The sequence below is a fragment of the Lepidochelys kempii genome, chromosome 4 (assembly GCF_965140285.1).
Source record: "Lepidochelys kempii isolate rLepKem1 chromosome 4, rLepKem1.hap1, whole genome shotgun sequence".
Taxonomy (NCBI): domain Eukaryota; kingdom Metazoa; phylum Chordata; order Testudines; family Cheloniidae; genus Lepidochelys; species Lepidochelys kempii.
In genome coordinates, this window is record NC_136383.1 from 116,119,669 (window position 1) to 116,147,471 (window position 27,803).

The 27,803-nt window shown below is 41.2% G+C and overlaps 1 protein-coding gene across 1 annotated transcript in view; it reads left to right on the forward strand.

Moving 5' to 3' along the window:
- The window catches only part of STK32B (serine/threonine kinase 32B), a 254,347-nt gene that overhangs the window by 200,734 nt on the left and 25,810 nt on the right, over window positions 1-27,803 (forward strand). Inside the window, exons 7-9 of the mRNA XM_073340132.1 lie at window positions 10,240-10,343; window positions 14,517-14,633; window positions 16,698-16,823. Coding sequence (XP_073196233.1) covers window positions 10,240-10,343; window positions 14,517-14,633; window positions 16,698-16,823 — 347 coding nt within the window. The remainder of the gene's footprint in view (window positions 1-10,239; window positions 10,344-14,516; window positions 14,634-16,697; window positions 16,824-27,803) is intronic.

Consider the following 27,803-nt stretch of genomic DNA (forward strand, 5'->3'; position numbering starts at 1 on the left):
GGGAGCTGCCCCACATCCTAGTCATTCTGGGCTCCAGCAGGAGGATGGCTTTGGAGACAAGGGTGGATCTGTGGAGGTCAGATCAGTGCTTCCGTTGCCCAGATTTTGAGGTCCATTGGTGCCCCAAGGATCAGTCTTTAACTGCAATGTGTCTCCTTTACCACCAATATGGCCACACTAGAAATGGAGTAGTCTCTCTATTAGATGTGTTCTTCTAATGCTGTTTTGTTAAAATGAGGAGGAAGGCCGTGTGCTTTCAAATATATTGATTTGTTTTGTCCTCACCCTATGCTTTTGGTTTGATTGATAGAACATAGTGTCATTGTAATCCTGACAAAACTATTAATTATGCTGGGAAGCTCCAATCCATACCTATGATTGTTTCACAACTTTCTACACCAAGGGCCAGATTTACAAAGGTATTTAGGCACCTAACTCCCATTGAAATCAATGGAAATTAGGTGGCCAACCTGTGTAGGTGTTTTGAAAATCCCACTAGGAACCTATGTGCATCTTTGGGCACCTAAATACCTTTGAAAATCTGGCCCCATCTCTCTTTGATCAGACTGTGATTGTGGCTCTGAATTAACAATCTTCTACTACACAATGTAGATTATCTTGCTATTTATCATGGCCTGATGAAGAGACTTTGATTCATAGAAGCATGTCTTTTGTTGGACTAATTAATAAGTTATCTCTCGCAACTCTGTATTTTATGTACTTAAAGGCATTTCTATAACACTCATCGCCATAGCAACTGAGGAAGTTACATTGTAATTTGCTGTCTCCCATGTCTGCAATTTAGGCTTCCATTCTTCTCCATTGATTAGTCTAATGCACTAGTAGGGCATTTTTTGAGGATTATAATTCAATGAACTCCCCTATTTTAGCATGTTAAAATTAACCATAGACCATTTGGCTCAATGCCAGAGAGTATGCATGTTTGTTTGTATTTTGCTATTTAATTGGTAAATACTCACAAGTGCATGGTCCTTGCCAACATACAGAAAAGACACATTCCCTACCCCTACGAGCATTGGCCCTGATCCTTCAAAGACTTCCACATGTGCTTAACTTTACTCACTCAATGGGAATACTCCCAGTGCATAAAGTTAAGTACATTTTTGCAGGGTTAAAGCCTACAATTTACATGCAGACTTTTATATGACACAGAATGTATTTATCCTGGAATCCATTTGTTATTTATTTGAATTACCTTATCTATCTAGGTTCTCATGCAGCCTCCATCGCTGTGGTATATGAGTGCCATTGAATGAGCAGAGTGTGCTGCTGTTTTTATATGCTATGAACCTAAATGATTTCCATCGCACACAGTGGTATGCAGATTTCTCACTTTTTCACTGATGCTCACCCGCTGGAGATAATGTTGAGAGACGACACCACCACCAGTCTGGTTGTCTAATATACCACGGCATTAATTCTTTAGCAATAACCTTGTGCGTACAAATTCAGACTCCCTCACCTGTTAAATAATAGGCCATATTATAACTATGATTTTAAAAAATATATTTTCAATTTATTGTAGCAATGATAACCTCAGTACAGGACATTTCAGAGGAATGAATGACCAGCTTGGGTTAGTAGCACTCAGCTGCATCTGAGGCCATCAACTCTGACCAACCAGTAATTAATCTTCAGGATTTGCCTTGCACTGCTATCATTATTGCTTACACGTATTGCAAACCAGGAGATGCATTAGAAGAAAATAAAGGTCACTTGAAAAGGTCTGCACTGCATCTTCTCCCCCCCCTTCACTGATTTTATACAGTTCTAACCTGCCCCATTAGAGAACACAATAATGCTTCTCTGTGTGAAAAATCTCTGCTATAAGCCTCCCAAAGCTTCCCTAATCAACACCTGTCAGTTTCAAAAGCAGCACCGGACAGGCACACCAGAGCCTCTTCAATTAGGTTCTTACTGAACGAATGAAACTAAAACAGTTCATCAAAAAAGAAATCTCCTTTCCTGTTGACAACTGGGATTCCTCCCAGAGGCATGTCAAGGCCCTGATTTCATAATGCTGTCCGATAGTGCCCACTGGTGTGATCAGAAAGGTAATCTATCGAGGAAGGTAATAGTTATTCTCTGTTTGGGCCAGTCACTCTTGAAAGCAACAAACCTCAAGTCGATTAATTTGTCGTGTTCAACATTTTCAAACCTGGGTACCTAAAGTGACTCTCCTAAACTCATATTTAAGCACCTAATTAAAAATGATCTGATTTTCAAAAGTGCTAAGCACTTACATTTTGGCCATTGAGTTCAACTTTTCTTCAGGTGCCTAACTTCAGGCAACCTCAGTTTAACTATGGGCAATGTTTTGGCCTATGTGTAGTGTCTTTTACAAAAACTGCTTCTGGTTAAATAAAGTTTTATGTGATCATAGAAAAGTGAGTACAATGTTGTTTGCAATTATATTTATATTCCTTTTATTGCTTGTGCAAGGTAATGTTGGATACTGAGGACTTGTCACAAGTAGGGAGCAGAATTATCAGTAGATTAAGTAAAAATTCAAGTCAGCTTTGTCATTTTCTACAACATACCTATAACCATGAACTGCATCACTGTTGTTCTGCCAAAGTATAGATCATTTGGCTGCTATGACAACTGCAGAGCAGAAGACTATCTATGAATTAATTTGTCAGAAATGATCTATTTCACAAAATGTACTTGAAGCTCAAAGTACACAATTAAAATGAATAATGGTGAGCATGGAGCACTGATGTGGCTAGATTAAGGTAATTTGAAGTTAGCCATGTCTAGCAATGTTTGACAGACCCATCAGAATGAATGCAGTAACCTGAAGGAAACATGCTTTACAGTTTTTATGCTTAATTATAGTTATTACCTGTTCTCCAAATATGATTTCACTCTAAAGCAAAACATGCAATGGGTGAATCGATCATAAAATGCTATACTGAGAGATCTGGATGCAGAGATGGGAGGGTAATTAACCATTGGAACAATTTACCAGTGGTGGTTGTGGATTCTCCATCACTGAAAATTTTAAAACTAAGATTGGATATTTTTCTAAAAGCTTTGCTCTCCTTCAAACAGTAATTATGTTGGGGAAGTTCTATGGCCTTTGTTATACAGGAGGTCAGACTAGATTATCAAAATGATCCTGTCTGGCCTTAGAATCTATGAAGATCTTCAATGATTCAGCATTGTAGATCTTTGAATGCCAAAAGATATTTTAAGATTTACAAAAATCTTAACATATAGAACTCTGGAAAAGGAGATGGTATATTATTTTATTTATTAGTTCATTTAAAAAGAAAATGTATTGGAGACCCTTGAATACATTCAAACAGACTCTGTTTACACCCAAACAGGTTCATTTTGTGTCAGTTTTCAAGAAAGCAAACGAGCATAAAACAGAGTGAGATTAAAAGTATGTTAAGAGAAAAAGCGTAGAGGTGGATGAGAAAGAAATTAAGATTTATAACTCAGAGAGCCTTTGCAGTTAAAAGTGTGAGTTTGTTTATTATTAAACCTGCCAGTAAATCATCTTTGATCTCACTTACCTTGTTAAAGTTGGCACAGGTGTCGTAACATGGGACATGGACTCTTCTCTATCCTGTTCTGATTTATGACCACTGTAGGCTTTCAGTTTCATTCAGTATTGTGTGGAATAGGGTTTGACCATAAGCAATAACACCGCTGGGGTGTGCACAGTGAAATTCCTTTTTATCTAGGCCAAAAGTTGTCTGGTCCCTGAGATCTTCATGTTCAACAGTGTCCACCTTTTTGGGTGCCTGTGTCTTTGAGTGCCCAGTTTAGGGTCTTATTTCCAGAAGTCCTTAACACCTGCAGTTTTAATTGAGTTCAACCGTCAAAAGGACGAGTAAAACTACTATCCTGGCTAATGCACAGTAAGTAGATGTAAAGGTATGGAGATCGGAAGGCAGAATATGCTGATTGAGAATGTGACAAAAATTAAATCCCTTGGATTCAATGGGAGCTGCAGATACTCACAACCTCTGAAAATCAGGTTTTTGTTTTAATTCTGTGTGGCTTCTGCTTCTACAAACTAACAAGACTGTTGTGCCTCATCAAATAGTCAGCAAATGATCACTTGTTCTTATACTACTAAATGAACCTGTTGCCTCCTTCCTGTCACTTGAATGAGTGGGAAAGTATCTAACCAGTGGAGCGCGCTATATTACCAGGTCCAGTACCCAGAAAGCTCATAATCACAGGTACAGCCAAAAAAAAAAAAAAAAAAAGAAGAAGAAGCATCTCCTGAAGTCAGAGGGGACCAGTTCAGGAGAGAGGTAGGGACTGGAGGTCCAGCCTGGGAGCTGGCTGTGTAAATGCTGTTGCAGGTACAGTGTCAGCAGTAACTACAGCAGGAGGAAATAGGCAGCCACCTGCAAGGAGGAGGGTGGTATGGCGTGGTTCCAGGGAGACCCTTACCTTCCTCACCCTTTTCTGGATGGCTCTTAGGGGTTGAGTTAGGGACTGTTGGTTTGAACTTTATTATCACTGTTGAAGTCCTTATGCCTAGGGCCATTTGTACCCTTTATTTTTTCCAGCCCTAGTAAAATAGTCCTCTGTTACTTGCTTGAAATGTGTGTTTATGGGAACTCACCAAGAACTGGAGTCTGTAGAGCCTAGTGCCTGCAGCAGCACTTCATCTCTCCTCTGTGAGGTTGTAGTCCCCAGAGCTCATGGTACCAGACATCTGGAAGGAGCTAGTGAAGCATTTAACCTCACAGTAAGAGTTATGCTTGCTACCACACAAAACCCCATTGACTTCAATGCAATGATGTATGTTAGTAAGATCAGGCCCAGTGATTTTAACTTAATATCTTGCTGAAGAGCATTGGTGGGTGGATTTCACTGGGACCAGGCAGAAGTGGAATTTTCCCTCTTACCTGGGCTCTTTCAATTCACACTGTAGAACCACACTGGTTATGTTACTGGGGGATTTCCACAGCCCTGGCATCAGAGCTGGATTTGACCTTTACTCTTAATAGCGCTGGATAATTGTTTTACATATTTCAATAAATACAATGAGTAAAGTCAGTGGCAATTTTTAAAGCTCCCCTGCAAACTCTTTACTTGCTTTTATCCCAAACAGTTTTACTCAGAATTTGGCCTCCACAGAATAGAGTTACTCCTCGCTTAACGTTGTAGTTATGTTCCTGAAAAATGTGACTTTAAGCGAAACTATGTTAAGCAATTCCAATTTCCCCATAAGAATTAATGTAAATGGCAGGGGTTAGATTCCAGGGAAATTTTTTCGACAGACAAAAAACTATATATATACACACACACACAGTATAAGTTTTAAACAAACAATTTAATACTGTACACAGCAATGATGATTGAGAAGCTTGGTTGAGGTAGTGAAGTTTGCGAATACAGACTAACACGGCTGTTACTCTGAAAAGAGGATGGAGTGTTTCCTGCGGAATGCCTTACTGCTAAATGATGAACTAGCATTCGACTGACCCCAAAGGGTTACCTTTGTTAATGTAAATAAATAAATTAAGATTTATAACTCAGAGAGCCTTTGCAGTTAAAAGTGTGAGTTTGTTTATTATTAAACCTGCCAGTAAACCTCACACTCTACAAGGCAGCAGGAATGGAGGGAGGGAGACAGCATGGCAGACAGAGACACACATCCTGTGTGTGGGAGAGAGATAGAGATGCACATTGCCCCTTTAAGTACACTGACTAAGTACATTGCCTTTAAAAAAGATCAGGAGGTTGAGACAGCAGCTGAGGCCAGCAAGCTGTCTCCATCCTGAGCCCTGTCCTGTCCCCACCTTGCTCTATATGGAGAAGGGGTAAGCAGGGGGCAGGAGTAGGGGGGAGGGGGACACCCTGACACTAGCACCCCTTATCCCCCCTCCCCTGCACAGCAAGCAGGAGGCTCCTGGGAGCAGCTCCAAGGCAGAGGGCAGGAGCAGCACATGGCAGTGGTGGGAGTGACAGCTGAACTGCCGCAATCGGTAGCCTGCTGGGTGGCTGCTGCACAGGGAGCTTAGGGGTGCGGGGAGCTGATACGGGGGCTGCCGGTCCACCCTGGTTCCAAGCCCCCACCAGCTTGCTCCACCGGGCTGCTCTTCCTGCAAGCACTGGACAAAGCAGGCGGCTGCCAAACAACCTTATAAGGGAGCATTGTGCAACTTTAAATGAGCATCCTCCCTAACTGATCCGCAACAAAACAACTTTAACCTGGATGACTTTAAGCGAGGAGTTACTGTAGTCTCTTTTCATTATTCCATACACCTCAATTCAAAGCTCTTCTAAGCTCATATGTAGGATCTGCCACTCCTTTTCAGGGAGGCATCCTCTTATGGGTCCAAAATTCAGCAAGAAGGCTGTTGTCAGGCCCTGAAGTGCACCACTATTGCCAAATCACAGAGCTTTGCAAAAAAGATCTGATGGTATCCTATGGACCTAAGATCCCAATTCAGAAAAGCACTTAGGCACATGCTTAATTTTAACTGCATTCGGAGACTTAAACACATTACTTTAAGCATATGCTTAAGTGCTTTGCTGAATCAGGGCCCAAGGGTGAAATCCTGGTGCCATGGAAGTTAATGGCAAAACTTCCATTGACTTCAGTAGGGCCATATAAGATACCACGTAACTTGCCATAATTGATGCAACACCTTAACTCATTCAGCCTCTTCTCATCTGGTAGAGCAAGTGCTTAAATCCTAAAACTGTCACTCAAGCTGTTGGACTACAGAGAGTTGCTCTGGAAGGAAAATACATACCATTAAAGCAGAGAAAAGCTGCTTATCTGCTTTAGAAAACAGGAGCCTAAATGTTCATTTTCTGATCTGAGGACACTGTCACCAGCTTAAGGTGGGAAAACAGAGCACCTTTAAATAGACCTCAAAACCAAACAAACAGTTGGCTCAGTGCTGAAACTCGAAGCGCATCCTGCTGATTAGCCTAATTCGGGGATGAGGTGACATTGTTCACTGCAGCTCTCAGACACAACAAATAAAATAAAATAAATAAATAACCCAGGCACTGAATTAGAAAAACCCAGCTGTAGCGGTCTGGCAGTGCTACAACCCTCAGACACAACTCTAAACATTACATTAATGACGCACTTTCAACACTACCTCACAGAAATGAACCAGGACCCCCTCACCACATTGCAACAGTGGAGCTATGAATTAAATAGTGAGGGTCATGCTGCACCTTACAACAGAGTAATATGCCTATGTAGCAAGCAAGCTTTCTTCACTGACTTTCAACCCAATAATTGCTAAACTGTCCTAAAATATGAATGAGGGACAATTATGACTTGTGTGTGTGTAAGAAAAACAAGCTGTTATATTCCAGTTGTATATTTCATAAAGAACTGCTCTGTATGTAAGTATGGCTTAAGATGTAAATAATAGGTTTATGGACTTTCTGAATTCATCACTTAAGGGAGTTTTAATCTACGTCTCCAGGATGTCCCATGAAATGATCCAAAAGTCACATACTTCTCCATAAGGAACTCCTTTTATTTAGTTAAGGCAGATTCCCTAAATGAGATAGTCAGACCCCTGGCTGCTGCTCTGAACTAGTTGTGACTAGATTAGAGAATAGATCATTTACTGCCACACTAACATTAGTGTGCGATTGTAAGTGATGAGACGGTAATGTAGTGCATTAGTCTCAGTATCAGCTATGGAAGAACTCACCTGGTAATTGCAATCTAGCATCATGGTTCTGCTTGGCGTTACCATTGTTTAGAAAATACCCAAGGAATGTGGTGTTCTCACAGAGTTTACTGACATTATACTATGGAATAATTAGAAAAGCATGACTGCCTTTTCATTTCATACCTTAGTTGTCTGTGGTTTTCAAAAGATTCTACAGATGTCTTATTTAGAGGATTTTTTCTTACTAAAGTTAACTAATATATCTGATTTTGATAAGATCAAAGGCTTTCTTTTGTGGGCAAGCTATTTCTATGGCATTTATCACTTCATAAATAGTATATTTATCTCAAATCAGGTCAGATTTTGTATCAGTATCTGGATTTATATTTAATTTAAAAAATAATTAACTTAATTCCATCCTAATATAGAATTTTGGATGTATGATACATGAGTTTGAGATTTATTATGTCTTGTTTTATTTTCTAGATCGAATAAATAAAATAACCACTAAATTAACCCTCTGTGGAAATACAGTCAAAGTGACTCTTTGCATTTCAGTTTGTTCAACACAGAAATTTAAATCAGTTGGAGAACTTTGTGTTTCCCAAAATATTTAGTTACATTTCAACTCCTACAAATTTGGTTTACTCTAATTTATTTTAATTCACAAACCCAAACAATCCAGATAGAATTTGAAATATAAAATGGATGGCCAAAAAAAATCCTGATAAATGTTTTGCCTGGAAGATAACAACATGGATGATAAAGCCTCTCAGGATCTTTAACTGTGTGTTGAAACATATGAATTGCCACACTGGATCAGAGTCACGGTCCAGTTATTCCAATATGCGTTCTCTGACAGTGGCCATCAGCAGAAGCAGGTGCAGCAGCAGATGTTCCCCAGGAAGTTTTCATCTTAATCTTTAATTCTTAGAGATTGGTTTAAACTCTAAAGCAGGAGTTTTATATCCATTTCAATACTGAGGGAATGACTGATTCAGGGAATTGGCAAAGAATTATACAGCCTTTCACCTTTTGGTCACCAATTCCAATCCATCTCAAGTCAGTAGTGACCAAAAGTTGATTCTATGTGATGGGTGTCGAATGACCTAAGTGAAATGAGTCTGGTGGTCATAGTACAGTGGTTAAAGTTATTGTTGTTTCTACCAGTTGTCTGTATTCATAAGGGCAAATTCATTCCGGTGTTAAGAAAGCATTTACTCCATTAATTTAAGTTAAAATTAAATTTAATTTAATTGAGTCTGCTTACACTAGAGCTGAACTTGGCTCACGAAGATCATTTATTCATTTTATTTTTCCAGGCATTATATAGCAAACATATTTCATATATAGTTCCCCCACTTCAGCAATGTGCTTGCCTCTATGTATCTAGAAACATTTAATAAACAATGAATATATCTTTTCCCTGGATTCTTTTTAAAATCTAATGACGTTTTCAATGCACAATTAGGTATTTTCAAAATAACTGATAATATTTTGCCTTACGTACTCTCAGAGTACAGTAGGATATCTGCATTCTGAGCTAGGCATGTTACAATATATAGCTTCCCAATGGGGGTTGTTATAATATAATATATTTATGTATAGGGTAATGACTAGGAACTTAGAGAACTCTACTTTCAGGAAGTGTTTGAGGAAGGACTAAAGCCTGAATGTTGTGCACTCTTGACCATCTCTCTTTTTATGTTTGAACACCAAACAGTGCAGTTGGGCATGCAAAACCCCTTATTTCTAGTTAAACTGGGAACTTTTGAATACTGCGTACACTTTTGAATACTGTGTACAGATATGGTCCCCTCAACTCAAAAAAGATATACTGGCATTAGAAAAGGTTCAGAAAAGGGCAACTAAAATGATTAGGGGGTTGGAACGGGTCCCATATGAGGAGAGATTAAAGAGGCTAGGACTTTTCAGCTTGGAAAAGAGGAGACTAAGGGGGGTTATGATGGAGGTATATAAAATCATGAGTGGTGTGGAGAAAATGAATAAGGAAAAGTTATTTACTTGTTCCCATAATATAAGAACTAGGGGCCACCAAATTAAATTAATGGGCAGCAGGTTTAAGACAAATAAAAGGAAGTTCTTCTTCACACAGCGCGCAGTCAACCTGTGGAACTCCTTGCCTGAGGAGATTGTGAAGGCTAGGACTATAACAGGGTTTAAAAGGGAACTGGATAAATTCATGGAGGTTAAGCTCATTAGTGGTTATTAGCCAGGATGGGTAAGGAATGGTGTCCTAGCCACTGTTTGTCAGAGGGTGGAGATGGATGGCAGGAGACAGATCACTTGATCATTACCTGTTAGGTTCACTCCCTCTGGGGCACCTGGCATTGGCCACTGTTGGTAGATAGGATAATGGGCTGGATGGACCTTTGGTCTGACTCAGTATGACCATTCTTATGTTCTTTTGTGCATCCCTGAAAACAATTCTGTGTATCTCTGCATGCATATTGGGTGATTACTTTCACCTAACTGCACACTTATTCATTTTTTTTCAAATGCAAATGTTATTAACAAGCTACCATTTAACCTTAAAATACAATGCACTTCATTAGATTTGATTTATTTGTTTTAGCTCCAGAAGTGTTCCAGGCCTTTATGGATGGAGGCCCAGGATATTCATACCCAGTAGACTGGTGGTCACTAGGAATTACAGCATATGAATTGCTGCAGGGTTGGGTAAGAGTGTTTGGTTTTGGTTTTATTTAAAGTATTGCCTGACAATAGTTGAAATGTTTGCAGAGTGTCTGACTCATTTTGCTTAACTTTCATGCCAAACTTTGGGTGAACATGACATGAGATTTGGGTTTCCAGTGCACTCTCCAACTGGGGGTAACTTCCCAGTTTTACATTTTGTTATGAAGCTTTCACCCAGCTCTAGTAATTATTTCATGGCAGTTCACCAAAAAAGGACGTAAATTGCATGATGTGTTCAAATGAAATATTTTTAAGGGCTACTTCTGCAGGCTTTGCTCACGGGACTGCTCACATAAGTAAGGGCAGCAGGATTGAGTCCCAGATACATGAGTGTACCAAATTGGAAGCAATTACAGCTTTTCAATATATAAGTTAGGCATTATGGGGTTCCATTATATTTTTGCTCTCTTGAGCAATATCTTAGAAGAGTTAATATAATATGCCAAGATGTTTGGACCAACCACAGGAGAGGCTTATCTGCCAGACCACTCATTACTTATCTAATCAATTATGTGAATGAGCTTGATGAAAAATCTTCCTAAGCATGGTTGAGTTTCACAGAAGATAATGAAAAATTCCATTCCACTTTGCTTCCAAGGGAATAAAACCTGATAGTGTTAAATATTTATTTACCATTCCCCGTGGAAGATAGAACTTTAAATAAGATATCTGTGCAGTTACTTGTAGCTTAAGCATTTTCATTTTATATTTCATTTCTTTTTTGGAGGCGGGGAGGGGGGAAGAATATTTTATAACTCCTTGCTGCATGGTGGTCACCATACATAGTAGATGTTCTTTAGAGAAGTCATAGTTACTATTTTTATTACAGAAACACCAAGAGGCCCCAGTAGAGATCAGCTACCCATCATGTCAGGCATGGTATAAACATGTAGTATAAAACAGTCCCTGACCTAAAGAATTCAAATTCTAATTAGAGAAGGCAGAGAAAGGATGGCATGTAAATTTTTAGCTCAAATGGTTACATGTCGGCAAAGTCATGCACAGGGTATCGTAATGGGAAGTGTCAGGCAGTCTTAATAAAAAGCACTGCTACCAGCTCTGCTTAGGATAAAAAACAATGAAATAACACCGTACTGCTTTAACAGCTGTCTGTTGGCAGAGGGGGTTCTCAGGAAGAGAACATTGTGATGGAGTGCACAACAGAGGATATAGACCTGGAGTCCCAGCCCTGATCACCAAGAGTTGCCAATTACTTTAATAATTATGTAGATTATGTAGGTATCTATTTGCCAAGCTCAGCACAATCTTCCCAGAATGATTTTCTCTGACTAGAGACAAAACAAGGCTGGAACGGAGGTTGAATTTCAAAACCATGTTAAAATAAAAACACCACCATCCATCTGATGACCCCGGCAGGCATTTCTGCCCTATTGAGCAGGGTTTGTTGCTTATGGAGCAGGCTGTCATTGTGGGGACAGATTAGTCCATGGCCTTGTCTAGAGTAGGGGAAAAGCGCTTTTTTTTCTAAATTGTAAACACCGTTTTTACTAGTCTAGACAAGGCCAAGCAGAGGAGCACAAAGCACAAAAGAAGGAGGAGTAGGGGTGAGTAAATGTATTCAACCCTACATATGTTACTACCCATTAAAAGCACAAGCTCCAAAACCCCCACCTGCCTCTGTAGTGGCCCCCTGTGAGGAAGCAGGGCTTTACAGGGCTGCAAGATCAGGCAGCAGGCAGCCAGCCCAATTCTCTTCTGTGCTCCCACAGCACTCAGCTCAGCTGCAAGAGCACATACGGCTCATTTCCATAGGAGCAAAGGAATGGCTATACTGGATCACAGCCATGTTCTTTCTAGTCCTGTCTCTTGCAGTGGCTAGCACCAGATGCTTCAGAAGAAGCTGCAGGAATCCCACAAAACCACCAATGGGAAAAAGAGGAGATGAGGAGAGAGGCATAAATCTGCTGTTGTGTGACCAAATAGCTTGCCAGTTAGCTCATTTCTCACTCTGGAACTGGTGATAGAATATGGGTAACCTACAAAATGGTCTGATGGAGATCAAGATAAGTTATGTAAAAAATTAATTGTTTTTGTTTGTGCTGACTTTTTGTTCTTGTTTGCCTCTACCCTTGTTAGATAGAACTAATCTTGTGCTGGGGGGAGGGTCATAATCCTCACAGCTTTCTTGTTGCACTGTATTGCACAATACCAGTCAGCCAAAACAGCACGTTATTGGAAGCAGGACAATAGCTACCATAGCAATTTGGACTTTGTACTAGACTGCTCAGTCCATTGCTCCCTTCCAGTGTATTACATAATCTCTTAGTGTAGTCCATCCATTCACACAACACAGCAGACACAGCTAGGTAGCTAGCCAGTTAATTATAAAAGACCTGTCTAAAAAGAGAAGCTAACTTGTAAATCATTGCAAGAAGTTAACCCCCTGGGAAATTAAAACCTGTGCATTATGGTAGCCATGGTATAAGTCTGTCCACTCCTGTCTCTCTCTCTCTCAGATGCCGATATCAGAGCTCAGTGTCCAGGTTCCATTACCAGAGTGTGGCCTCTCTATCAAGGCAGGCTATGTGTTGTAGACCACTCTTCAGATGTCGGACTGGGCACATTTCCATCACATGAGCTATTGTCTGTGACAGTGCCCCACCATCACACCAGGGGGAGAAAAACAGTGCATGGTTGCAGCAACTCTGGTCAAGCCAGAGAGTAGCCTCTTGAGACTTGTCCAAGAACTGTGATTAAGTGGACAAAGAGGCAGGTGCAGCGATGTACTCGTGAATTTACTTAGTGTATTAGACTCTCTTTCCCACTGATGCTTTCACTCTGTAAGGACATAATTTTGAGCTTCCAGGCAGCGCTGATCATCTATGCATGGTAAAGGGGCAGTAGCATTCTTGTTCAAGAGTGTGTGAGCTGCCATAGCAAAGGGATATCAAGAGATGAGCCATGGTGTCACACCCCGGACCACAGGAGTGGAATTCCTCCCCTGACTATGAACAGACCTTCAGGCTGGTGCTTTGTATTGTTCACTGTCTGAGAATGGGGCATCAGTCAGTCATAGATGAAATAGTATGCAGTGGTGTTGTAGCTGTGTTGGTCCCAGGATATTCGAGATACAAGGTGGGTGAGGTAATATCTTTTATTGGACCAACTTCTGTTGGGGAAAGAGACAAGCTTTCCAGCTTATACAGAGCTCTTCTTCGGGTTTTTCACACCCCCTGAGCAAAAAAGTTGAAGCGCTGTAAGGTGCCGGTGTAGTCACACCCTAACTCAGGGAGTTACTGCTAAATACAAGGTGGAACAGAGTGTTTAGCATAAGTAGTTAACACATATTTCAAGGGACCATTCAAGGACCACCCTGCGTAGTGGCCCGTTGACACCCCTCCAATCATAGGGAGGAAAGGAAGGGAGGAGAGAAGCTGCTGGGGAGGTTGTTAGTGGGTTACAGATTGTTGTAATAAGCCATAAATGCGGTGACTTTCTTCTGTCCTTGATTTTTAGTTTAAAGCAAAGTTATGAATTTAAGCTCCCAGGCTCATCTTTTGAAAGTGTTGTGCAGGTTCCCTTTGGGGATGAGGACTGATAGGTCAGATATAGAATGAGCACTTTGTGAAAAGTGTTCATCCATAGGTGATGTGATGTTTTGTCTTTTATCATTTTTCCTGTGTGAGTTCTTTGAGAGTGTAGTGATTGTCTGGTTTCACCCACATAGTCGCTATTGGGGCATTTAGTGCACTTGATGACGCACATCACATGTTGTGATAGGGCTGTGTAGGACCCATGGATCTTCAAAGGTGTGTTGTGGGGCTGGGTGTTGATTATTGCAACAGTGGCTCATAAAATAACCTACACCTCAGACAGATGGCTCCAGAGACAAAAATATTCATAAATCTAATTTCAACTGACCTTGAAAACTTTCCTACTGACATAAATATTACAAAATAAAATCTAAAAAAGATATAAAACCACTGTGTATTTCAGTTGATTAGTACCAAAGAAATGCACACGCAATCCATATGAGAAGGGTTAGCCTTTAAGATATTATAAGTCTTGTATGTTTAGAGAAACACTGTTTTCCAGTGTAAGCAATACAGAGTTCAGGAAAACAAAGATTTTGTATGCTCTGTTTATAACCTTCCTTATTGATTTTACATTGATATTATTTTAACTTTACCACAGAGGCCATACGAAATTCATTCAGCCACTCCAATTGATGAGATCCTCAACATGTTCAAGATAGAAAGAGTTCATTACTCATCCACATGGTGCAAGGGTATGATAGCATTGCTGAAAAAGGTAAGACAGTACAAGAGCTAGTTGCACTTGCCTCCTCCCGCAAATAATCCAGTGGATATCCTTCAGGTAAGATACAGCTCATACAAGTATCAGGTTGTTTAAATCTCATGGATAGAGGGAAAGGTGCCTTTCTTTGGCCTTCTCTGAACAGCAGAGATGTGGCATTGTCTCTTATGAAGTTGGTTTATTATTGTTCTCATACCGGTCTGAAAGAACAGTTCAATTTATCTTTTAAATTACATTTTTATAAGGAATTTTAGTGTTCCTGAAACAGACCTACAGACCAAGGACCTCTGTTTTCCACAGGTCCAGCGGTGGCACCTCCTGTGTTGCCCTGTTCTTGCCTCAGCCATAGTTTGGGGGCACCACATTCTGCATTCCCATTCAGTTCTTTGCATCTCTGCTGAGATTGCCAGCAAAGTTACCTAGAAACCTAGGAACTGCCTCTCTCCTTGTGCCATACTCTCATAATTGCAGCAGCAAAGGTTCTCAGGATGGAGCCTCCTCACTATGTAACCGGAAGCCACAGGCTGGACATTCTCCATGAAGCCCCATGACACTGGAACTAGCTTTCCTCTGTCAGTCCACCTGAGCCCATATTTCTTCCTCTTCCAGTTACACTGCAAGGTATATCTTTGAGCAAGAATAGGGTTGCCAACTTTCAGACAAAACTGAACACCCTTGTCCTGCCCCGCCCCTTCCCTGAGGCCCCACTCCCTCTGTTGCTCTCTCTCCCCAACCCTCGCTCACTTGCTCAATTTCACTGGGCTGAGGCAGAGGGTTGGGGTACAGGATGGGGTGAGGGCTCCAGCTGGGGGTGCGGGCTCTGGGGTGGGCCTGGGTCAGAGGGGTTTGGGGTACAGGAGGGTGCTCCAGGATGGGGGGCAGGGCCGAGGTGTTCGGAGTGTGGGAGGGGGCTCTGGACTGAGGCAGGGGGCTGGGGTGTGGGAGGGGGTATGGGCTGTGGCTGGAGGTGTGGGCTCCGGGCTGGGGCCGAGAGGTTTGTAGTGTGGGAGAGGGTTCCGAGCTGGGCCAGGGGGTTGGGAGACAGGCGGGGGTGCGGGCTCCTGATGATGCGTACCTCGGTCAGCTCCCCAGAAGCGGTGACATGTTCCTCAGCTCCTAGGCACAGGCATGGCCACGTGGCTCTGCGTGCTGCCTTCGCAGCTTCCTTTGGCTGCGGTTACCGGCCCCTGGGAACTGTGTAGCCGGCACTTGAGGCGGGGCAGTACATGGAGTCTCCCTGACTGTTCCTCTGCCTAGGAACTGAGGGACATGTCACTGCTTCTGGGGAGCCGCGTGGAGCCAGGTAGGGAGCCTACCAGCCTCGCCAACTGGACTTTTAATGGACCAGTCAGCGGTGGTGACCGAAGCCATCAGGGTCCCTTTTTGACCAGGTATTCTGTTTGAAAACTGGACACCCGGCAACCCGAAGCAGGAAGTGTTTTTAAATGTACCACTGGAACACTGGGAGATAAATTACAGATTTATATTTGAGCAATCTGGTTTTTGTTATATGGAACATTGAGATGGTCAGTTTTCACTGTTGTCAGGGAGCTCACTGCAAAAACATATTATAATGAACTGAAAGAATACATGTAAGATGGCAAGTAGTGCCAAATTATGATGGGAAGGTATTTTTCATCACTTGGACTCTTGTCCACTAGTAAATGGACTAGTGCTAATAACTCATTTCATGTTCTATAGCCCTCAGATGGTAATTACATTACCTTAATATTATATGCAGTGTTATTGTAGCCATGTTGGTCTGAGGATATTAGAGAGACAAGCTGGGTGAGATAATATCTGACATTGGAACAATTTCTTTGGTGAGAGAGACAAGCTTTCGAGGTACACAGAGCTCCTCTGCAGGTCTGGGAAATGTATTCAGATCATCACATAAGTTAATTTTTTTTAAATACTGGAACTTCTAAGAAGTATGAGATGGTTCTCCAAGCTTTCCCTAATTAAAAATGCTATTATCCACATTAGTAAGATGCATTTACTCTTCTTGAAATCTTTATGGCATACAGTGTCTTAGAAAATGCATTTTTTTGATCACAGCTCCTCACTAAGGACCCTGAGTGCCGCCTTTCAAGTCTTGCAGACATTCAGAGCTCTCCGTACTTAGCTGATATCAACTGGGATGCTGTCTTGGAGAAAGCTGTGACACCAGGCTTTGTTCCTAATGTGAGTCAATAGTCTAGTTAAACTAAATTTGCAAATCCCCTATCCAATTATTGCTGTCATTTTAACTGTTTACTAATAGACATTTGCATTTATTTCTCCAAGGAAGTTTCAGTGTTTTCCTCCTGATGCACATTCTAAATTGCATTCTGCTCTTGTTCACTCTGCCGTAACAGAGAGCAAAATTTCCATTAGGTTATTGGACAATGGTTGGAGTGGGCCTGTGCTGTGAGGTGGCACTGAGCACTCTCCCTCTCAGGTGCTTGGCTGGTTCTTGCTCAAACTGTTCACCATATGTAGGGTCAGGAATGGAAGGGCTATCAAGAAGGCCAGGGCTTTATAAAGCAGTGAGCAAGCGACCAGGGAGCTTTGCAAACAGGGGCCGCTAACAGGGAGTTTCGAGAGGGAGTTCTCCAGGTGAAGGAGGAGCAAATATGGAACCCTTGAGGTAAGTGGCTGTCTGTAGTGTGTGTTTGTGTTTGGGGGTTACTTGCTGTGTGCTGAGCTTGTGTTTGTCTGTCTGTCTATCTGTTTGTTTGAAGGACCGTGTGCTGTGGCCGGCAGTTGGAAGCTGTGAGCTTCTAAACAAGGTTTGAAATCTAGAAGCCTCTGTTCATTGGCTAAGCCATAGTCAGGGGGCAGGGCTATCAAGAAGGCCAGGGTTTTATAAAGCAGTGAGCAAGCAACCAGGGACTGCTAACAGGGAGTTTCGAGAGGGAGTTGGGAAGGGGAGTGGAAAGGGGGCGAGGTACACTTGCCATTCTTTAAAACTGTTAAACTAAACTATAATCAAAACTCCTTGATTTAAACAAAAACCCTATCGTTAACCTGGGTAGCTGTAGGAGAGCATGCAAGCAGAAGTCCAGCAGCAGAGTGGGGGCTATCCTGTTTATTGCACTCAGTGTAGCATGTATGATTACCTGTCCTGTGGGCAGATGGCAGATGTGTGCATTCAGTGCAAGGAGCTCCTTGCCCTCAGACTGTGTACGGGCTTTGGAGGCCAGGGTGGCGGAACTGGAGGAGCTAAGGGAGGCAGAAAGGTATGTTGATGAGGCTTTCTGGGACACTGTAGGTTTGTCCCACCTCCGGTCAGACAGCCCCTGTGCTGTTAAGGAGGATGAAAGGCCCGGAGAAGGAGAGCAGTCAATGGGAACAGAGGGAAACCTTCCCATAGTTGGGACCCTCCTTCCAGATGATGTTGGGATATCCTCTTGCACTGAGGTTACCTCTCTGGGGGAGGGAACTCCAGTCATTAGGAAAAGGCAGGTGTTAGTAATGGGAGATTCGATCATTAGAAACATAGATAGCTGGGCTTGTGATGACTAGGAGCACCGTATGGTGACTTGCCTGCCTGGTGCGAAGGTTGCGGATCTCTTGAGGCATCTAGATACACTTATGTGTAGTGCTGGGGAGAAGCCGGTGGTCATGGTACATGTAGGTACCAATGGCATAGGGAAGGGTAGGAGAGACGTCCTGGAGGCCAAATTTAGACTGCTAGGAAGGAGACTGAAATCCAGGGCCTCTATGGTGGCATTCTCAGAAATGTTTCCAGTTCTACATGCAGGGCCAGTTAGGCAGACAGAGCTTCAGAGTCTCAATGCATGGATGAGATGATGGTATAGAGAGGAGGGGTTTATATTTATTGGGAACTGGGGAAACTTTTGGGATGGGGGAGCCTATACAGGAAGGATGGGCTCCACCAAAACCAGAGTGGATCCAGACTGCTGGCACTTAACATTAAAAAGGTTGCAGAGCAGTTTTTAAACTAAGAGATGGGGGAAAGCCGATGGCTGCAGAGGCGGACAGAGACTTCTCTTAGAGGAGAGTCTATTGATAGAGATTGAAATAAAAATCTTAAATGAATCCACGTGTTCCATAGAATCTCTATGGATAGTAATTCCATGCTCTAATAAGAATATAACAGTAGGGATCTATTATCGACCACCTGACCAGGACAGTGATAGTGACAATGAAATGCTAAGGGAGATTAGAGAGGCTATCAAAATAAAGAACTCAATAATAGTGGGGGATTTCAATTATCCCCATATTGACTGGGTACATGTCACCTCAGGACGAAATGCAGAGACAAAATTTCTCGATACTTTAAATGACTGCTTCTTGGAGAAGCTGCTACAGGAACCCACAAGGGGAGAGGCAACTCTCAATTTAGTCCTGAGTGGAGTGCAGGATCTGGTCCAAGAGGTAACTATAACAGGACCGCTTGGAAATAGTGACCAAAATATAATAACATTTAACATTCCTGTGGTGGGAAGAACACCTCAACAGCCCAACACTGTGACATTTAATTTCAGAAAGGGGAACTATGCAAAAATGAGGAGGTTAGTTAAACAGAAATTAAAAGGTACAGTGACGAGAGTGAAATCCCTGCAAGCTGCATGGACACTTTTCAAAGACACCATAATAGAGACTCAACTTAAATGTATACCCAAATTAAAAAACACAGTAAAAGAACAAAAACAGAGCCACCGTGATTTAACAACCATGTAAAAGAAGCAGTGAGAGATAAAAAGATATCTTTTAAAACGTGGAAGTCAAATCCTAGTGAGGTAAATAGAAAGGAGCATGAACACTGCCAAATTAAATGTAAAAATGTAATAAGAAAAGCCAAAAAGGAGTTTGAAGAACAGCTTGCCAAAAATTCAAAAGGTAATAACAAAATGTTTTTTAAGTACATCAGAAGCAGGAAGCCTGCTAAACAACCAGTGGGGCCCCTAGATGCTCGAGATACAAAAGGAGCACTTAAAGACTATAAAGTCATCGCAGAGAAACTAAATGAATTCTTTGCTTCAGTCTTCACAGCTGAGGATGTTAGGGAGATTCCCAAACCTGAGCCATCTTTTGTAGGTGACAAATCTGAGGAATTGTCACAGATTGAAGTGTCCTTAGAGGAGGTTTTGGAATTAATTGAGAAACTTAACAGTAACAAGCCACTGGGACCAGATGGCATTCACCCAAGAGTTCTGAAAGAACTCAAATGTGAAATTGCGAAACTATTAACTATGGTTTGTAACCTGTCCTTTAAATCAGCTTCTGTACCCAATGACTGGAAGATAGCTAATGTAATTCCAATATTTAAAAAGGGCTCTAGAGATGATCCTGGCAATTACAGACTGGTAAGTCTAACGTCAGTACCAGGCAAATTAGTTGAAACAATAGTAAAGAATAAAATTGTCAGACACATAGAAGAACATAAATTGTTGCGCAAAAGTCAGCATGATTTCTGTAAAGGGAGATCATGTCTTACTAATCTATTAGAGTTCTTTGAAGGGGTCAACAAGCATGTGGACAAGGGGGATCCAGTGGACATAGTGTACTTAGATTTCCAGAAAGCCTTTGACAAAGTCCCTCACCAAAGGCTCCTACGTAAATTAAGTTGTCATGGGATAAGAGGGAAGATCCTTTCATGGATTGATAACTGGTTAAAAGACAGGGATCAAAGGGTAGGAATAAATTATAAATTTTCAGAATTGAGAGGGGTAACTAGTGGTGTTCCCCAATGGTCAGTCCCAGGACCAATCCTATTCAACTTATTCATAAATGATCTGGAGAAAGGAGTAAACAGTGAGGTGGCAAAGTTTACAGATGATGCTAAACTGCTCAAGATAATTAAGACCAAAGCAGACTGTGAAGAACTTCAAAAAGATCTCACAGAACTAAGTGATTGGGCAACAAAATGGCAAATGAAATTTAATGTGGATAAATGTAATGTAACCCTTCTGCCCGTCAGAGTTGGCAGCAACAAGGGCCGGGTTCAATATCTAGGGGATCCATTCCAATAACACAATGCAAACCAGCTCGAGCCCCCACCCAGTGACCTGGGACAAATATATACCACCCCCGCTGGGCGCCTCCAAGAGGCAATACTTCCCCTCTCGCAAGCACAGAGTCTGAGTGTAGCAAAAGCCTTTTAATAGCAGAGAGAAACAATGTGGCATTATGTTGGGGAAACACCACCAACAGGATTCATAACACAATCCATGAGCAAAAAAAAAACCCACCCCAAGCAAATTGGGGCATGCCCCTTTCCCTTTGGTTCTTGAGTCCAGCAACCCCAAATCACCCAAAGTCCCAAAAGTCCAATGACCCAAAAGTCTCTGTCCCTGGTCAGGGCAGCCCCAGAGTTCGAAAGTTTATCGGCGGAGCTTTACCTCCCAACCTGGGCGGAGATGGGACGGGGGTAAGAGGCACCTTACATGATCTGAACCTGACCGCCCCATAGCAGCGCTCTGCTCCGCCAGCCGCCCCACGAACTCCTTCGCTCAGCTCCGCTCCGCTCCACGGCCCACAAGCAGCTCCTGCCATCCACGAACTGCTCCGCGTCGAACTGCTTCACCAGCCTGTCCACAAGGCACTCCAGCCGTCCCGCAAACTGCTCCACAATATATCTTCAGGCTCCCCCACTACTTAACACAACACTCAGTGATTTCAGCTCTTAGGTGAATTCAGTTTGTAGTAGGGGAGCCGCAGTGCTGGCTCAATCCCAAAAGCAGACTCTTCAGGGCCAGCACAGAAGCCATGTGTGTGAGACACAAGGAGAGTACAGGCACCCCTTCCAGCCATTCAGCTGGTCCCCCCCAACCTCATGCAGTCTCTGTGCAGGGTTTGCCTTGCACCAGTCCTTCATACCAGGAGTGGATTCTTTTGACAAGAAGTTCAGCTCAACTACTCAAAACCTTAAGATTACCTCCATTCCTTATATTTTCAGTGCTGCGCATAATGTTCTCTTAAACCAGCGCTTACTTTTAAGTCACTGAGCCAAATTCAGCCCTAGTGTGAGCAACACAAGTCCTTTGGCTTACATGAGGGTGGAATTTGAACCAGTAGAAAAACTTATAATAAATTGGAAGGGGTCAGATGCATGCTATCTGACCTTAAGAACATGCATTACCACAGATGTGATTATCTTCACAGGTACATGCTAATACAAAAGCAAAGCAAAGCAAATGGAAATATTTGGCTTTTTTTTTTTACCTTTTATTGATAAATCCAAAATACATATGTCTATTTAATCACAGTTGCTAAAACAACACACTGATTGCAAGTAGCCACTTCCAGTCATAATGTGGAAAAAAAGATGAAATACAGAGTTTTTGAGGTTAAAAAGAATCTAAACGTTTTGGGATTCAAATAGGACAAGTAACATACCATACACGACACCTCTAAATCCAATTGTCCTTTCTTATTCTGACATAATGATTATTGTTACTGCAGCCTAAAGTCAGAAATCACAAAATGAGATATCAAAATCTTACATAAATTATCTTTCGAATCATCCTCATAGATATCAGTATTTATCAATTGGGCAGATAACAATATTTAGCTTAATTTAATTGTTAAATCGTAATTATTTTCTTGTTAACTGAGATGTAATTTTGATGAATAAAATGTATAATCTCAGCTGTAGGAAACAATAGTCTCTTTCTCTGAGCCTGCTGATACACATAGAAATATATTAATCCTTTGAATTTGGAATGTAGCAGTATCTTTTCCCCCCGTATCTGATTTATTAATTTCCCGTAGTCAATAAATGGTGAAAAATTAGGTTGATAACTTGCAGACTGGATTTCATGAGGGACATAGTTAGAGATCCCTTATTAGGGATTTGAAATTATCTGAGTATATAACAAGGAGAACTGAAATCACTACTTGAGTTTACAAATATGAACAGAGTTGTGCAATTCCTCTCCCGCAGATACAGCTGAAAAACTTAATACATGAACATTACAAACATTAGTATAGTTTTCAGCTGTCCTGTTTAAGAGCAAGTTACAGATCCTGAGTTGGTGGAAAATGTCATAGCTCCACTGAAGTCCACTTATGACTTCGATGGAACAGTGACAAATTACATCAGCTGGAGATCTGCCCCATGGTCCCTATTAAGACACTAACTAAGGCTGGGGTCTTGCAAATACTTATGCATATGAATAACTTTGCAGATGTGAATAGTCCCATGGAAGTCAAAGTTACTCATGAATGTATTGACAGAATCGAGGTCAACATTTTGCACCAAAGCACTTTAGGTGCCTAAAAATTTCATGCACCTAAGTTTGAAAATTTCACCCCTAGTACTTTTTTATTTTCCACAGTTTTTTACTTCTCTTTAACTTTAATATATATTTGGCAGTTTTTTTGGTGGGGGGGAGGTTCCTCCCTAATTAAGATCTTTTTGAGGGCACCTTATCTGTCTTGTTTTCAAGAGAGTTGAGACAAGTTTCCAAACCTTCTGCTGCAACAAAAAGTTATTTAAAAGTAATTTGAGAGGCAGAAGTAGAAGCTAATTGTTTGGTACTGTTTCTCAGTCAACTGAACCGCCTCCATAATAGTAGTTGATTTCAGAGAAGGTGATGGTGGCTGTGAAACAAGAGGGACTCCTGTTCACAATTTCCATCCTATGTGGAAACACTGATGTGTCTGCCATTAAAAACGCATCACCCTATTGTATTTTGGTTTGGTTTGTCTATGTCTAGCAGGCATTGCATACATACAATGTACCTGGGTTTTTTTCTGATCAGAGCCGAAAAGAAAGCAATATCATAGACATCAAGATGCAAAATCATTCTAATGCTAACATTGTCTGAATATGGTCTTCCCATAGAAGGATAAAAAAAATTCCTGTCCATCAAAGGTCAAAACATTTTTAAAGGGGAAAAAACCATAATCCTCCACTACTACAAGTAAAACAATTTCCCTAGCTAAAACACCAACTCTCATTGGTATTTGGAGCTACTCTTAGAAAAAGATTCTTCAATTTACAAAGGCACAGTAAGGGGGGGGAAAACCATTATACCAGATGTAACTAATTCAGATAACAGCGAAAACTAATTCAGAATAGAAACTCCAAGTCTATGGTCAGGGGTTAAAAGAACACCCTTCCGATTAGTTACAAGGGAATATAATGAAATACACTTCTCCAATTAAAGGAAGAGAGAAGTAAAACTGCACTCAGATACTCTCAGACCTAGTTAAAGATTCAATTAAAAGCTTTGCCAGAGGCTTCAGGCTAGTTGCTTATATAGCAGGGTTCACTCCACTCTGCTGAACATGTGTATGAGGTCATTAGGAAGACTAGTGAAGAGGTAGGTGTCACAGTGCCTTTGTGATAACACCACCCTACTTTATGTCTTCATCTTGTCTGACTGAAGATTAGAGGACTGGACTGATGGAAAGGTGTTTTCCCTGGAATTTGCTCCCCTTACCCTATCCTCCCACTGACTCTGGCAGAACCCAGATTAGTTAACTTTTGGGGCACACAACAAATCTCGTCTTGTTTTCCAGGCTTTTGGTGATGGTTTGAGGACTGTGGGTGTTTTGATGTGGTGGGGGGGGGGACTATTTATTATTAGGGTAGAGTGTTACTTTACTCTGGGTGCTTTTACTCAGCACTCCCATGTGCATGTACACAATACTCTTGCCACTTTCCATATACAAATGGATTTTGTTCCTGCAAGGCCCATGATGGGGGGGAGAGGGACATGAAATTTCACCCTATATATATATATGGTTTTCCTGTTTTGAAAGCATTATGTCAGAAGGGGCTATACTGTTGTTGTTTCACCATCATGTGGGCTTCTTTCTAGTCATCTGCTGGCAGTGTCAAGTCCTGTATTTCTCTTAGACATTTTCCTTGTTTAGTATTAAATGTTGGAGGAATCAGTCAAGAAGGTAATTTTAAATGTAATTTTTATTTTCAATAGGCTTCAAAATTACAGAAAGAAAATTTCTCAAATGCTGGAACAAGTCTCTAAACTATATAACTGAAAAAGAAAGTGGTGTTTGAAAAAAATAAGAATGCATTTTATTTATAAAGTGCTCTAATCTAGAGGCATCCATAAAAAACAGCAACATAGTGATTGCTACAGACTCCAGCAGAACTTATATTTGAGCTAAATATATTTTGAGGGTATCTTAAGATGTGGATATGCCATACTCATACTAATAATTAAACAACAGAAAACATTATAGGAAGGAGGATAGTAAACTGACCTAGAAAATTAACCCTTGCATCTGGGGACACAAACAGCTATATCAATGAATCTGTAATGGGCTAGGTCATAGAGGTCTTTTAGTGTCTGTTGGCGTGGGGGGAGGAGGGGTCCTCCACCACAGAATCATAGGAGTTTAGGTCTGGAAAGAACCTCAACAGGTCATCTAGTTCAATCCCCTGCACAGAGGCAGGGCTAAATATTATCTAGACCATCCTTGACAGGTGTTTGTCTAACCTGTTCTTAAAAACTTCCAGTGATGAGATTCCACAACCTTCCTAGATAATTTGTTCCAGTGCTTAACTACCCTGACAGGAAGTTTTCCCTAATGTCTACTCTGAATCTCCATTGCTGCAATTTAAGCCCATTACTTCTTGTCCTGTCCTCAGATGATAAGGAGAACTATTTATTACCTTTTTCTTTAGTTTATAACAACCTTTTATGTACTTTATGTATGTACTTTATGTATGGGATCAGATGATTAACAACAGACTGCTGATTGGACACCACTGAGTATAAAGCTTCCTCTTCCTGATCCCTTGTCTGAGCACCTAGTTGCTAGGCTTGTGGCTACCTAGACCTCTGAGAGCAAGTCCTTGCCTGGTTCCTGCTAACTTGCCTTGTTCCTGTCTCCTCACCCTTACCATTGTTGATGCTGGTGTTGACCCTTTGGGTGGCCACAGCCTTGACTTTTCTCCTGGCTCTGGCCACTAGATCCTACAGCCCACTTTATGGCCCTGACACTTACAGAGAGAAAAGGGAACCTATAAATAAACCTAAACCGCAGATAGGGTTTGCTTTATGCATAATCTGGACCTCCTGTGAACTTTCTCTCCTGCAATTCAGACCTTAGGATAGTGTCAGCAGAGGAAAAGGCATTGTGTGTGAAAGATACTAGCTGACACCTTGTTTGTTTATTCTCTGCTTGATATGATCAAATTACTTTAGATCTTGCATGTGCACCACAAACTCAGATTCGGGGTGCAGAACTCATTTTAAAATATGCAAGTGAAACGGTGAAACGTGTAGAAAATTAATTAGCTTATTCAGTGGTGCTAGAAACTAAGCTGGACGAAAAAGGCAAAAAAAAAGGTTGAAAATGTGTCATTTTGTCATTGTTCACAATGGGATCTGCTGGGTGCTGAGCACTCTGGAAAATCAGGCTTTTCATACCTCAAAAGGTATTGTAAGGATTCCACATCCAAACATTACAGTGACTTTAACTATATATATATAAACAGGCAAGTCTAAATAAGCCCGAGAAGGAAGAGGAGCACTTCATTGTCACAAGTAGGTGTCAGTCAGTCGTTGAGATGCTAGAAAGGAACTGCTATTAGTTAACTGGATTTACATGAGCTCTTTGAATTAAGTCTATGAATTCTTGCTGAAATCCACAGACACACACACACTTCTCCGAAAGAATCACTGTATGACTATTTTACCTTGTCCGGTAGTAAATCAGCACATGAACTGGGAGGTGAGGATCTGTTCAGCCAAGAGCTGTGACTGTTAAAAATTTCATGGGCTCAAACAGACCTTAGGTACACAATGCGTGGGAACATGCAAAGCCATTTTTGACCCATGTTTGTTTGGTCAGCTTAAAATGATCAGTTTGTTCCTCTAGACAATTTGTACGGTAAGGAAGGACTGTCAGATTTGAGATGGTTTGCATAATCCTAGGGTCAACTTATTTGTCAACAGAGCTAACTAAAAAGTCAAAGATAGGACAGGACACTTCAGGTATTTTCTACATTCCTATACTTCAGTATATGAAACAGTTTAGCACACAGAATATTCTGCTCCCACAACAATATGTTGTTGTTTTTTTAAATAACCAGTGACTTTTTTCAGTTATATTTTTTTTAAGTTTATATCAATGTTTTTTTTGCTATTGGCCTTTGGGATCAGTTTGTTTGTTTTTACATCCTGTCATATTTTCGGTTGTTTACAAAACTGAAAATGCCCAGAAGCTGGGTTTTTTCTTCCTTTTCGTCATCCTTTTCTTCCCACAGCTGTGCAATGGAAGGTTCATGCCTGCAGCTCTAAAGTCTTGATGCCAAACAAGCTTCTTCCAACAACAACATCTGAGTCTCTGGATGACTCCTACTTAGAATTTATGTAGCACTTTTATGTTCAAAGCTCTGCACAGACATTCATTAATTAACTTTCACACCTGTATGAGGTGAGCATGGTCAGGGTTATCCCTATTTTACATGTGGGGGAAAAAAACAGAGATGATGTGACTTTCTCAAGGACAAACAGCTACTGAGTAGCAGAGCCAGGATCAGAACTGACTAGTTCCTGAATCCCAGCACTATGTCCATTCCACCAGATGACAGCACTAGAGCTAGTCGAGATTCTTTGACCATTTTTTTCTCCTAGCAAAATATCATTCTGTCGAAATTGACATTTTCCCCAGGAAAATGTCAATCTCAACCAAGATTTTTGATGTTCTGATCAGGAGAATGGAAATTAAAAAAAAACCAACAACTTGTTTTGACATGTTACATCATTTCATTTTTCATATTGAAAATGTCCAAAAAATCCATTTTGACATTTCTGATTACCAAATTTTCAGAATTTTTAATTTTGTGAAAATTTTGATATTATGACTTTTCATTCTAATTCAGAATGGAAAATAATTTCAAAATCTCAGTTTCCCACAGAAGGAAAAGTCTGCATTAACTTTCATGCTAAAGTCCTACAGGGCTGCTACTCTGAAACATCCTACTCTCAGTTACAGTCGTGTGAATCTGTAGTAACTTCACTGGAGTCACTCCAGTTTTACACCTGGGTCGCTGAAAATACAATCTACCTATTTATAATTTTACTCTTAAGCTTTCCTGTTGATTTATTCACTGGCTACTCTGCTGCTTGTGTTGTGCTGCAGCAATAGAATGGCTCTCGGCTCACGCTGGCCCTGTTTCAGCAAGGTAGTTCAGCGTATGTATGTTTTTAAACAATTTGCCTTCCGTAGGAC